The sequence below is a fragment of the Aquarana catesbeiana genome, linkage group LG08 (assembly GCF_042186555.1).
Source record: "Aquarana catesbeiana isolate 2022-GZ linkage group LG08, ASM4218655v1, whole genome shotgun sequence".
Lineage (NCBI taxonomy): Eukaryota > Metazoa > Chordata > Amphibia > Anura > Ranidae > Aquarana > Aquarana catesbeiana.
In genome coordinates, this window is record NC_133331.1 from 269,803,993 (window position 1) to 269,817,732 (window position 13,740).

The following is a 13,740-nucleotide window of genomic DNA, read 5'->3' on the forward strand; positions in this document are numbered from 1 at the left end:
TTTATAATTAGGTTAAAAATACAAAAGCATAGGCCCCTTTAAATACCCCCTTACCCCACAGACTGTATATTATACCTGACCAAAAATAACAGCAATCCATCCTCACTATTCTGCCAGCATAGGAGAAAGGAAAAAAAACAACAACTTCCGGTCTGTGGCTAATAGACTTCCGGGGTATGCGTTCCACGTTGCCAAGTTGCTTCCTGGCAACGGACAAAACTCCTCACCTAGACCACAAAATGAAAAATAATGCCAATTTTTCTTTATTTTAGGAAGAGAAGAATTTACGTTCACCCTCTTGCTTGTTATTTGCCTGAAGAAATAAAGCCGCTATTGTGTGCAATAATGATTATGGAAGCTAAGGTCCTCGGCGATGGAGGACGGCGGCCATTTTCTTGTAGCCTTGCGTACAGACTGGTAATGACTATTAGATGCGTTACCGTTTGCTGTTTACTTGACGGAATGCGAATGTAGTTGTCCACAGAGTCGCTCTTTTTCTGTGTTTGACTGGAATAAGTAAGAGCGACTGAAACCAGTAAGGTTTTTTTCATAGGTGGAGATAGCGGCCATTTTGTTGTAGCCCACAAGGGCAGAAACCTCTTTCACTTACTTACAATCTGTTTTGTTTTTTGTTTTTTTGCTGCAGCTGGAGACTGAGGAAGAGAAGGTGGTGGGTTTTTGGTCATTCTGGGTCATATTTCAATTAGTTGGTCACTTTAGGGAGTTGGTTGCATATTAGACAGAAGGTTATGACATGGTTGACTATCTCAGTTGGCCGTTGTGGCGCACTGCGCTGCTCTGAGCCAAGACCCATAAGTTCAGCTGGGAGGAGCCTAAAAAAGAGGACGGTCTCTATAACCGGTGCCATGTTCATCCGTAAGGGCTGTACCCTATTGAGTGCACCTCTGAGCTCATTGGAGAGCCACATTAGCAGCCCTCGGTTATTATTTCAGTCTCTGTGGCACTGGAATGCTACACATTGGACAACAGATGATGCCAGTCCCCGCCCCTGAGGAGCCTATACTGTATTGTATCAACCTCAGTCTTATTGATCAAACGCAGTACTGGAAGTTAGGGTTGAATTTTTATGGTGGAAACACTTTCCTCAAACAGCCCAAAAAAGAAGCTCACGTTCCTTTCAGTTATGTAACTGGGGCATTCTGTTGTAAGGTCCTCAGGGGCAGGGACTGATGGAGGAGCCTGTTACCTACTTTTAGCATGAACTAAATTTAACCTGTTCATTAATTCTTCTTTGTCCACACTTTGTATCAGCTGGTACCACCAAAACAGCATTAGTGAAAGTGACTACGTGTACGAGGACAGGTTCTGAATGAAGATGGAGAAGGAGCGAAGCCACATGACAGAGAGGATATTAGACCTCACCCTGGAGATTATCTACCTGCTGACCGGAGAGGTGAGGAGGATTCTAAGAGCTTACATGACATTATTCTTATCTCTATTATTGAACCAGTCAAATGACGGAGGGGCGGTGCTGCTCTTGTTCTGGGACGACATCATATGACGTCCTCCTAGAAAGGCCGCTCTCATGAGCCCGCAGGGGTGCGCGGTGATCGTGTGCCGCCCACCAGTGCTACTTATCAGTGCCGCCTATCAGTGCCACCTATCAGTGCCACATATCAGTGTCCATAAGTGCTGCATATTAGTGCCACCCAATCAGTACCCATAAGTGCCGCCTCATCAGTGCCCATAAGTGCCACTTCGTCAGTGCAGCCTATCAGTGCACATCAGTGAAGGAGAAAAATTCATTTACCAAATTTACTGACAGAAACTAAGAAAAGCATTTTTGTTCTTCAAAATTTTCTGTCTTTTTTTTTGTAAAAAAACACCCAGCAGTGATTAAATACCACCAAAACAAAGCTTTATTTGTGTGATGAAAATTATACAAATTTCACATGGTTACAGTGTAGCATGATCGCGCAATTGTCATTCAAAGTGTGACAGCACTGAAAGCTGAAAAATGGCCTGGGCAGGAAGGGGGTTAATTGCCCAGTATTGAGGTGGTTAAATACACCTGACGGGAGAGGTGAGGAGGATTCTGGGAGGTCACGTGACATCACTCTTATCTCTATTATTAAAACACAGACCTAACCAGAGAGGTGAGGAGGATTCTGGGAGGTCATGTGACATCACTCTTATCTCTATTAATAAAACACAGACCTAACCAGAGAGGTGAGGAGGATTCTGGGAGGTCACGTGACATCACTCTTATCTCTTAATAAAACATAGAGCTGACCAGAGAGGTGAGGAGGATTCTGGGAGGTCATGTGACATCACTCATATCTCTTAATAAAACACAGACTTGACCGAAGAGGTTAGGCGGATTATGGTAGGTCACGTGACATCACTCTTATCTCTATTAATAAAACAGACCTGACCAGAGAGGTGAGGAGGATTCTGGGAGGTCACATGACATCACTCTTATCTCTATTATTAAAGCGCAAACCTTAACAGAGAGGATAGGAGCATTCTGATCTTAAATATATTTTTCTGTTCTTAAGGATGTACAGCCAACATATTTTGGGGGAGTTACAGCACCGCTGTTTTTTAGTAGTCAGTGCTGAGTGTCAGGTTGTTAGTGTTCAGTAAGAGCTACGTAAAGTAAATTGGCGTTGAATGCTTACTGACCTGAGCAGAACAGCACAGGTCCTGCTGGGCTACCTCTTGCCTCCCAGGTCTTTGGTTAATGACATTGCACCACAACCATGTACGCAGCCATTGGTCAGACTGTCACTCCATCTGGTGGTTCCTGGGTGGTGTCTCTAGACCCAAGGGCACAGGACAGAAAACTTATGGCACATGCCGTAGGTGCTCAAGTGTAGCCTTGTTCCTGGGTTGGACACTTTTAACCTGATTTGTTTTTCTTTATATATAGAATTACATAGCTTTCAAGCTGTCTAATGGCTTGGTTGCTCCCAACTTAAGGAATGCAAAGAGACCCTTCACAAAACCTCCACCTCCCACTCTGACACCTGAAACAAGCAACGACAAAAAGATCCAAGAGGTCACCAACAAAATCATTGAGCTGCTGACGGGAGAGGTGAGCAGTGCCAGGAATTCTGGGACATTATCCAGTTACAGACAAGGAATGTGTCTGGATGATGACTGTATCATTGTGTGTGTCAGGTTCCTATAAGGTGTCAAGATGTCACTGTCTCTTTTTCCATGGAGGAGTGGGAATATTTAGAAGGACATAAGGATCTCTACAAGGACGTCATGATGGAGAACCGGCCGCCCCTCATATCACCAGGTAAGAGGAGATTTTAATTTCTTCTATTGAGGATCCACCTAGATACACACATATTCCGATCTATAGACATAGTATGTCAGGTACCTATAAGGTGTCAGCATGTCACTGTCTATTTCTCCATGGAGAAGGACATAAGGATCTCTACAAGGATGTCATGATGGAGAATCAGCCATCCCTCACATCACCGGGTAAGAGGAGACTTTCATTTCTTGTAAAGAAGAGCAGAGTATTGAGGGTCCACCTAGATACACACATCCTCTGATATAAAGACATAGAAAAAATATATTCAGTCAGTGTGTGTGTTTCCTACAGATGGATCCAGTAACAGAAATACCCCAGAGAGTTCTCCCAGTCCTCTTCATTCTTGGGATTCCACACAGGAACAACTCAAAGTCCCGTATGAGAATCAGGTATGAGCTCATTAGAGTCTTTGCAAACATATCATGGCATATCCAAAGGTCTTAGGGACCCGTTTTTTTTCTGTCCTAGGCTGAACGTCAGATTAATGTTAAAGCTGAAGTCACAGAGAGAAAAGAAGAGAAATATTTGAGGACTGATGTGCAGTGTAAGAAAGAGAAAGTTCTTTCAGATGAATCCAGTACCAGAAATCCCCCAGAGAGATGTCCCCGCCCTCTGTGTTCCCGGGACTCCACACAGGAACATCACAGGATCCTCCAGTACTATACAGTAAGTTCTTACAAAACATTAAACTGTATAATGTATTGCATTTAGATATACCTGGACACATCCAGGAACTGTTTCCATCCCAGTTCCCTTTAATATTTAGACATTTTATTTTATTCTTGATGACCAAGCTGATGCCAACAACTCTTGTCACCTCAGATGTAAGATGTAGTAGTTGCAAAAACTGGAATTATTTTATCTGCACAACCCAACTTTGGTCCAATTAGGCCCCCTTGCCAGAATCAATGGAGGCCATCATCATATGAAAAAAGTGTGGGAAGACTTAAAAAAACTTCCATAAAAGGGTGACTAAGGTAAGGTGGAACCTTGCAGAAGACTTAGGGCTTGTTTACACTTGCTTCATAATGTGGCATCGGTCACGCTTTTTTAAAGCACTTTGAATGCCAATTAAAGCCCCTGTCACTAAATAAAATGGTTATCCCACAGTCCTGTTCACATGTTGTGTTTGCTTCGCTTCAAAAATGACCCCCCCATGTTGCTTTCTTGGCGCTTTAAAGTGTCTCCAAAGCTTCCATAGAAGTCTATGACAACACTTGCTAACAGCACCTGCAGCTTTTGAGAGGCTTTTATTCAGCTTTAGCTTTGCTTTGTTTAGGAGGTATTGCAGGTATGAGATATCCCAGGATGCACTGGCAAACCAACAAACGAACTGGAAAGACATCATCAGCAGTCACTTCTGGTTCATGTGTATTAATTCTGGGAGTGTCTGGTGCAGACATCACATCTGGTGTGCAGTGTGGAGCAGCAGGAAGGTATGCGGTGTTCGGACTGGAGCACAGTAATTAGCAGACAGCACATGTGGTGTGCAAAAAGGGAACGCTATAGCAGAAGGTAAATGGGACTGGAGAGTGAGGACTGAGCGGCGGAGGATCAACAGAGCTGGGCGACCGGAGCAGGAGAAACTAGCAGATGTCACACACGGTATGCAGCATGGGAGCAATATAGTGGGAGGTGAGCAAGGACTGGAGAGAGAGGAGGATCAGAAAACCAGAAGATCAGCAGAGCTGGGGGTTACTACTGAGTAGGGGATCCGAAGAGCGGGGGTTACTACTGAGCAGGGAATCAGCAGAGCTGGGGGTTACTACTAAGTGGGTGATTAGCAGAGCTGGGAGTTACTGCTGAGTGGGGCATCAGTGGAGCTGGGGGTTACTACTGAGCAGGGGATCTGCTGAACAAGGGTACTAATAAGCTGGGAATCTGCTGAATGGGGATATTAATGAGCTGGGGATCTGCTGGACAGGGGTACTAATGAGCTGGGGTGCTACAGGGCCCCTTTAAAACAAATAGAAAATCAACACACACAGGGCATTTGCCAAGCTTCATTAAGGCTTCAAAAAGCATATTGAAGCGGTAGGTGCTTTAATGTGTGTTAAAGGCGAAGTAAGTGTAAACAAGCCCTTACTGTGAAACCTAAAAGGTCTCAACATCACTCACATGCCATGGCCTTGGCAGTGGTTTCTCTCTATTTTATGTTGTCAGTTTAGGAGGAACAGGACTCTTATGCCTTGGAATTGCAATGACTGCTGTTGGGGCCATACATGAACTCCACCCTAGAAATCTGAAAGGTGATCATGACTGATTTAATTGGCCGGTGAGCATTTGAGACCACCACTGTCTCAGGTTTTAGTGGATTGATCTTTCAAGACCAGAGACATCAGCTACATTTTAGGGGATCTTGATTGTTGACATAGTGTTAGGTGGTTCAGCACATCCAGTTTTAGTTGAACTGGCCTTTTAACTAATATCAGCAAAATATTTTGACTAGTTGTTAGTGGTGTTTTCTTATGCTAGTTTGTGTCTTACTTAGGATGGAAATGCAGTTAAAGGTGAAGTGAAAATGGAAGCAGAAGACCCGTATGTGATGGGTGATGGTCCATGTAAGAAGGAGGAAATCCCTCCAGAGAGCAGCACAGGTGAGGAATAAACACAAAATCCAAAGAAGAGTCACAGGTTCTCCTTGCTCAGTCACTACAACAATCTCTTCTCCCCCCCCCCCTTTGTCAGTAGACAATAATGAGGAGACAATATGTGCTCAGTGGGGAAGTCAGGAGCCATCAGCCTTTGAGTAGTTTAACTGTTTCCTTAGAGCAGGGATCTCTATTCATTTCAGTATTTGGACCACATTGTGGATTTCACAAATATTCATAGGCCTAGAAAAATATGTTTTGTAAAAAATCGCTCTTTACATCCAGTAGAGCCTACCAGAGTCCTTCCATACATCCAGGAGTGCCCATCAGTGTCCAATCTTAGATCCAGGAGTATCCATCAGTGTCCACTCTTAGATTCTGGGGTGCTTATCAGAGTGCATGCTTAGATCCAGGAGTGTCCATCAGTGTCCACTCTTAGATCCAGGAGTGTCCATCAGTGTCCACTCTTAGATTCAGGGGTGCTTATCAGAGTGCATGATTAGATCCAGGAGTGTCCATCAATGTCCACTCTTAGATTCAGGGGTGCCCATTAGAGTTCCCTCTCACATTTAGGAATGCCCATGGGGGGGGGGGGGGGGGGGGACGACTGAGGGTAGGTCGAGACTGGCTGGCTGGCAGTGGATGCAGTCTCCATATTACGAATCACACACCACTGACAGATTATTGGTAAATAATGATGGTGCTGTGCTGTGGGATGGCTGATACAAAAGGTGAAAGTGCAAGAAAACTTCAATTTAAAGTGAAAATGATATGAATGTGCAATGATCTACATTAAATTAAGAAAATCATGAACATAATAAGCACATAATATTGATAAAAAAAAGGACAAATGATTGAAAGAGTGCAATGCAAAAAACAGTGCAATATGATCCCCTGATGAAGTCATATGGGCGTGATGATACACGTCGGGATTAAGCGATAGGCAAAACCGGAAGTGACGCAGGAATATGAGCTCGCCGCTCGTGGATTGTTTGTATGTGAGATTTTTACAAAAAATGAGTGTATCAGCCCTATGTTTTGTTTTAATAAACCCGTGTTAAAACGTTATTACACCATCTGGGATCTTTCTTCCACCTCTATCACTGGGACTGAGGTAACCTTGCAGGAGGCTGCATCAGTCCTAAGGAATCACTGCTAGACCCATTGGAGCAGGACCCCTAGAGGACCCCTGGAGGCTGTCTGGAGCACTTGACCTAGTTATATGCTGTAACCTTACAGCAGTAAGGTGAGAGGCTAGTGCACATTGAGGTATCATCTCATTGGATTGGCTAGGCATCAGCCGTTTTTAATCACTGTCCATGGTGAAGGGAACCATCACTTATTCATCAACTTTAGATTGCTTTATGCATTTTCACTTGTGGTCTGTTGCGTATGCCTAGGCTGACACTTTGGACTTTTATTTATTTACACTGCCTAACTGCCATCTGAGCCTATGCTGGCATATTGGACATTTATCATATTGCACCAATTTTTGCATTGCCCTCTTTCAATCATTTGTTTTTATTAATATTATGTGCTTATTATGTTCATGATTTTCCTAATTTAGTTTAGATCATTGCAGATTCATATCATTTGCACTTGCACATTAAATTGAAGATATCTTGCACTTTCACCTTTTGTATCAGCCATCCCACAGCGCAGCACCATCATTATTTACCATTTCTATTTATCTGCTAAGGATCAGACGAATGGTGTCTGCTGCAGTAGGTTGTCTATTTATTTAGTTATTTGGTTCCAGCTGACAGCACGAGAGTACCACCTTTTATTTACTGCCAGATTATTATCACAGACAGTTGCAGCAGGCCAGATAAAATCTTGTAGTGGGCCAGATGTGGCCTACTTGCCGTAGTTTAGAGACCCCTACCCCAGAATTAGTAAAAAAAATAAAATACATTTTTTTTTCGCTGTCTGTGTCCCATTCGGGAGCATTTCCTTCACTTTCTGTCCCAGAGATACAACAGAAAGTAAGAGGAACTCTCTCAAAATGAGTGGAAATCCATTCTTATGCCCTGTACACATGGTCGGACTTTCTGATGAAAATGTGGGGATCGGAGCTTGTTGTCGGAAATTCCGACCATGTGTAGGCTCCATCGGACAGTTTCCATCGGAATTTCCGACACACAAAGTTTGAGAGCTGGCTATAAAATTTTCTGACAACAAAATCCGAGCGCGTAAATTCCGATTGTGTGTATACAATTCCGACACACAAAGTGCCACGCATGCTCAGAATCAAGCAGAAGAGCAGCACTGGCTATTGAACTTCATTTCTCTCAGCTCGTTGTACGTCTCGCGTACTTGACGTTCGGAATTTCCGACCAACTTTGTGTGACCGTGTGTATGCAAGACAAGTTTGAGCCAACATCCGTCGGAAAAAATCAGATGGATTTTGTTTTCAGAATGTGCGATCCTGTGTACAGGGCATTAGACAGTTTTTTTTTTATCAAAACAGGTGTCCTTTTCTGTAGATTTTCCCCTTATTTCCTCATCAGTTGTAAAATGTTGACAGCAGTCACTAAGACAAATAGAGAGGGTTGGTCTCCCAGAGGGGGACATGGCTAACAATAGAAACCTGACCAGGGTTTTAATCCCTCACCCCTCCATCCAAAATAAAACCATTTTGCTAGAGATATGAATTTGTTGTTGACTTTAAAGAATGTGAAAGCAAAAATTGTTGCACTTTATCTTGAAATTACCCCTTGGTGCCAACCGCCTCCAAGCCCTTTAAGAGTTCTAAAAGCCGGGAGGCGGAGGCGGGCATTGGGGTCATGTGACCGATGCGATTGGCTGTCACAGCGGTCACATCCTGCTGGAAGTGCGCTCTTAGCTTGGTAAGTTGTTTACACAGGCCTGTGGCGCTTGGCGTTAGGGCCACCCCCCGAGAGGACACATATATGCCTACTGTCAGTGCCAAGAGGTTAATAAAACTTATATAACACCATTAAAGTGTTTGTTAACCCAAAAAAAAAGAAAAGTAGATTCTAGTCCCTTAACGCAGATTACACAGCATAGCGCTTGTGCTGTGTAATCTGCCCCCTCTAAACTGTAAAAAAAAACCCCCAAACATTGCACTTCCTGTATCCCCTTTCTAAATTGACCACGATAACAAGGGTAGCTCCGCCCTGATAACCGTGGTCTAAGTGCGTCCCTCCGCCATACGCTGTCCCCTCTGCTCCCCTCTCTTCCCCCTCACCCCCCTCCTTCCTCCCTGTCATCTGCCTCTGTGTCTGTCTCCAGCCCGACCCCCCCCCCCCCCCCCCCGCCGCTATTGCTTGTAAAATAAAATCATTCAATTTTCACTGCCAGCCTCTCTATTAGAGGCTGGCATAGCACACTAAGTCATTCGTATTACAAAACGAGCAGTGTAAATACCTAATTTAAGCTGTCTTCAGGCCGGTCACGTGACTCGCGGCCGCTTTACAGCTCCAAGACAGGGCTTCTGTGGAGGAGCCAAGCGGTCACGTGATCTCCCTGGCTGACGTCAGAGGGAGATCACGCCCCCTCCCTCAGAAGCCATCCATCAGAGCTGGAAAGCGGCCGTGAGTCATGTCACCGGCCTGAAGACAGCTCAAATTAGGTATTTACACTGTTTTGTAAAACTAAAGACATAGTGTGCTATGCCAGCCTCAAATAGAGGGGCTGGCATAGTTGTATATATATGGGTTAACAAACCCTTTAAGTGCATAAACTGTGTATTCAACTCCAACATATCCAATATAATTGTGATCCAGTGATATTAAAACTTCTGCAGAGTCCCTTGTGACTCCACCAACAATATGATCATATGAACACACCTCAAAGCTTCAGAGGTCAGTTCACACATAATGTAAATGCCTTGGGATGATTGGGAGCCACAACACACTCCAGCAGAGATCAATAAAACTCATCTGCAGCCAGTACCTCCACTCATCAGGCTTACACCAAAGAAATCAAAATGACAAGCTCTATAGTGTAAAAATGTTTTTACATTTTATTAGCAACAAAGAAAGGTACTCACATTAAAGCGAAGTTCCACTCAAAAGTGGAACTTCTGGTTTATCCATCTCCTCCCCTCCGGTGCCACATTTGGCATCTTTCAGGGGGGAGAGAGAACCGGTACCTGTTTTTGACAGGTACCGTTCCCACGTCCTGGAGACGGGGCTGTGGCCTGGTCTCTCGGATGTTTGGCCTCCTCCTTCCTCTGCCGCCGGACCAATTAGAAAGCGCAGCATGTTTCATGCATGCACAGTAGGGAACTGGCTTTTGAAGCCGAAAGGCTTCACTACGGGGTTCCCTTACCAGGAATGGCGGCGGCTGCACCTTACAACCAGAGATCGACTGGGGTGCCGACATCGCAGGCTCCCTGAACAGGTAAGTGTCCATATATTAAAGTCAGCAGCTGCAGTATTTGTAGCTGCTGACTTAAAATTTTTCATGGGGCTGCTGGACCTCCTCTTTAAGCAGCAGGGTATACAAGCAAAACAAATGATCCAGCCTCTGCTCAGTCCAGCAGCACAATGATGTCAGCACTCCAACCCGACATGCCCCTTTTTAAAGGTATAGCACAACAATTCTTTCTTTTTGGATATATTACACAGTTGTACAGCCGTGGCCAAACGTTTTGAGAATAACACAAATATAAATTTTCAGTTTTTATGATGGCAATTTGCATATACTCCAGAATGTTATGAAGAGTGATTAGCTGAATTGCAATTAATTGCAAAGTCCCTCTTTGCCATGAAAATGAACTTAATCCAAAAAGAAAAAAACATTTCCACTGCACTTGTAAAGAAGGCTTCAGGGTGGCCAAGAAAGTCCTGCAAGCACTGGGACTGTCTCCTACAGTTGATTCAGCTGTAGGATCGTGGCACCACCAGTGCAGAGCTTGCTCAGGAATGGCAGCAGGCAACCATCCAAGAACAGTTTGGTGAGGAACAATGCCTTTTTCAGCATAATGGAGCACATTGCCATCAGGTAAAAATGATAGCTAAGTGGCTTGGGGAACAAAACATCTACATTTTGGGTCCATTGCCAGGAAACTCCCCAGACCTTAATCCCTTTATGAACTTGTGGTTAATCCTCAAGAGGCAGGTGAACACCCCCCCCCACACACACACACAAATTCTGACAAACTCCAAGCACTGATTATGCAAGAATGGGCTGCCATCAGTCAGGATGTGGTCCAGAAGTTGATTGACAGCTGCCAGGGTGGATTGCAGAGATCATTAAAAAGAAGGATCAACACTGCAAATATTGACTCTTTGCATAAACTTAATGTAATTGTCAATAAAAGCCTTTGCCACTTGGGAAATGCTTGTAATTATACTTCAATATACCATAGTATCATCTGACAAAATATCTAAAAACACCAAAGCAGCAGACTTTGTGAAAATTAAAATTTGTGTCATTCTCAGAACTTTTGGTCATGGCTGTAGATATGTGTTTTTGAGCGTGCATTTATTTTCTCACGGTTATTATTTGATATTTTGTTCACCAAGCACAATTGTTTCCTTTATATTTGTTTGCTTGACTTTAAAGAATGGTCCTTAAAACAGCTATTCCTACTCCTTTTTTATTTTCTCTAGCTACACAACACAAAAGGAAAACCAAAAGAGTACAGCCCCTGCCCTCTCCAGATGACAAAAGTGATGAGGAGGACATCACATCTGATTCTGCGGAAGAAAGCCCCATTCCCTCAAACCTGCACCCAATACTATCGTCAGATCCTTCTATGCAGGGGGGGTGCTTCTCGGATGACCTTCACAGAGTCGCTCATCACACGGGTCGAAACAGTGGTGAAACATTGCCATGTCCCGAATGTGGAGGATGTTTTAGCCAGAGAGCAGGGGTTAACGTAAACACTGGGGACACCCTATATTCGTGTTCCGAATGTGGGAAGTGCTTTACCCCCAAAACACGTCTAGCGGAACATATAAGAACTAACACAGGGACGAAGCCGTATTCCTGTCCCCAATGCGGGAAAGGTTTTCCCTCAAACGCACATCTCATCATCCACTATAGACTGCACACGGGGGAGAAGCCCTATTCATGTTCAGAGTGCGGCAAACGTTTCCACCAGAAGTCAAACCTTAACCACCACCAGGTGATCCATTCGGGCGAGAAACCCTACTCTTGTTTGGAATGTGGGAAACGTTTTTTGAGGAAGGCCGATCTGGTTACCCATCAGAAAACTCACTCCGGCTTGAAGCCGTATTCATGTCCTCACTGCGGGAAGTGCTACAGGAGTAAGTCAACTGTCGTCAAACATCAGAGGATCCACATGGCATAGAGGCTTGCTTGGTTTACTCAGTCAGGGAGAAGCACTCCATATGGGGATTGAACAGGCTTTCTGAAGAAACTTTACCCATGCTCAACTGGACTGTTACCACATAGATTGCTGAAGGCATTAGCCGGCAACCCAGTACGTTCCAAGTTCTAAATTTTTTATTATGCTACATGAAAAGCGGCACAAAATAGCTAACATGTTTCAGCCATCAAGGCATCCAAAAAGAAAGCTGTCATGGCTGAAACATGTTAGCTATTTAGTTCCGCTTTTAATGTAGCCTAATAAAGAATTTGGAACTTGGAACGTACCAGGTTGCTGTATAATTTCTCTTTATGGATTGTAAAGGCTTTGCCTTAAAATTTCATATGTCAGTGGACAATATACATCTTACTAGAAGGTCATGCTTGTGTACCTACTGTGGAAGAAGTGAAGGGTCCAGGTATCCAGATCAGCTGCAAAATTATATCTGGCATCTAACATTTTGAAAATTTTACTTTTATTCCTAATGAAAGAGGCCTCTCGCCTTTGCGAAGTACATGATTGATTTGAAGTCAACTATAATATATGCTCTTTCTAATATACAGCACTATTTGGAAGTAAGTGTGTGCTGCTGCATTACACATACAGGAACCCGACAGCAACTCTACTTGGCCACTGTGCATACTCCCAACTCAGCTAGCTAACAATGACTCAGTACTTGCCATAGTAGAACAACCAAGATTTTTAATCTAATTTTAAGATAATTTAATCTGCTTATATAGCAAGGAGCTGTTAGGAAGGGCAGGTAAGGCATGTACAGGTATGTTGGGGATGCCCCTTGTAGAGACAATGTTACTTTGCCTTGGATGGCAGCAATGCAAAAGACAGAGCTTCGTGCAAAAAAAGGAGAAAGGCCACGTGGCTAATCAGCCATGATTAGGGCCTGGTGACCGAAACGCAATAGATTTTTTGACTGTTGTTCACCTGCATTAATAAAACTATGTTTTAGCCGACTTCCATGGCACCAGCCTTTCTCCCTTTTTTGCACGGATTGCACATGGAGGTTTCCAGAGACTTCCCAGTATGATTGCTGTGTTCTTGAGGCTGACCAGGCATTACACAGGAAGTAGTAGCTTATATGCACCTGTTCCAAAAGACAGAGCTTAGTTAAACGGAATTCTAAAGTACTGAGTCATTGATAGCGGGCTGAGTGGAGAGGAACATTGGGGGTAAGCAGAGTAAAATAGCAAAAATGCTGAAGAGAAAAAAATTCTCACCTGTGTGTAAAAATAAGACGTTTACCAATCTGCATGGGTTAGCTAATTCCGTGTGCTTGTGATGGTTTATTGAGTACATTTATTAAAATCAAATATGTTAACTGATGATTGCCATGTGGTTTATATTGATTGGTATTCCAGGAGTGGGGTGGGCAGTCCAGGGGTGAGGGGCATTTGTGCTAATGTGAAAAAAATATATAGGTTGTAAGCCTATAAGCCACGCACCCTGAACCAACAATAAGCTAATAAATTTAGTAAATAAATATATGTAGAGTAGCTCGTAGTGAGACCAAAGTCTAAATGTGAAAGGAAACTAAAAAA

General features: G+C 43.7%; 2 protein-coding genes across 5 annotated transcripts in view; one reads left to right on the forward strand and one right to left on the reverse strand.

Annotated features, from left to right (window-relative positions):
* Nucleotides 1-328, reverse strand: part of LOC141106738 (uncharacterized) — a 209,043-nt gene extending 208,715 nt beyond the window's left edge. The window contains 1 exon segment of the mRNA XM_073597667.1: nucleotides 76-328. The gene's annotated coding sequence lies outside the window, so the exon portion shown is untranslated.
* LOC141106463 (uncharacterized) lies at nucleotides 301-13,525 on the forward strand. 4 transcript variants are annotated; one of them, XM_073597257.1, is made up of 8 exons: nucleotides 301-417; nucleotides 1,273-1,414; nucleotides 2,894-3,058; nucleotides 3,145-3,268; nucleotides 3,581-3,678; nucleotides 3,758-3,955; nucleotides 5,781-5,886; nucleotides 11,463-13,525. In XM_073597257.1, exons 2-8 carry the CDS (start codon nucleotides 1,331-1,333, stop codon nucleotides 12,164-12,166), a joined length of 1,479 nt encoding a protein of 492 aa, XP_073453358.1. In that variant the 5' UTR covers nucleotides 301-417; nucleotides 1,273-1,330; the 3' UTR covers nucleotides 12,167-13,525. The 4 variants fall into 4 exon arrangements, with proteins under 4 accessions (XP_073453358.1, XP_073453359.1, XP_073453360.1 ...); XM_073597258.1 differs by lacking the exon at nucleotides 301-417 and adding an exon at nucleotides 498-670 and having other exon boundaries at nucleotides 3,190-3,268; XM_073597259.1 differs by lacking the exon at nucleotides 301-417 and adding an exon at nucleotides 498-670 and having other exon boundaries at nucleotides 2,944-3,058.
* Nucleotides 13,526-13,740: the final 215 nt, after the last annotated feature.

Bases quoted from the DNA above. Each gene is read 5' to 3' on its own strand.
- LOC141106463 (XM_073597257.1), top strand. From the start codon at position 1,331: ATGAAGATGGAGAAGGAGCGAAGCCACATGACAGAGAGGATATTAGAC. The intron at 3,679-3,757 runs GTATGAGCTCAT...TTTCTGTCCTAG, and splicing joins AAGTCCCGTATGAGAATCAG to GCTGAACGTCAGATTAATGT. The intron at 5,887-11,462 runs GTGAGGAATAAA...TATTTTCTCTAG, and splicing joins CCCTCCAGAGAGCAGCACAG to CTACACAACACAAAAGGAAA.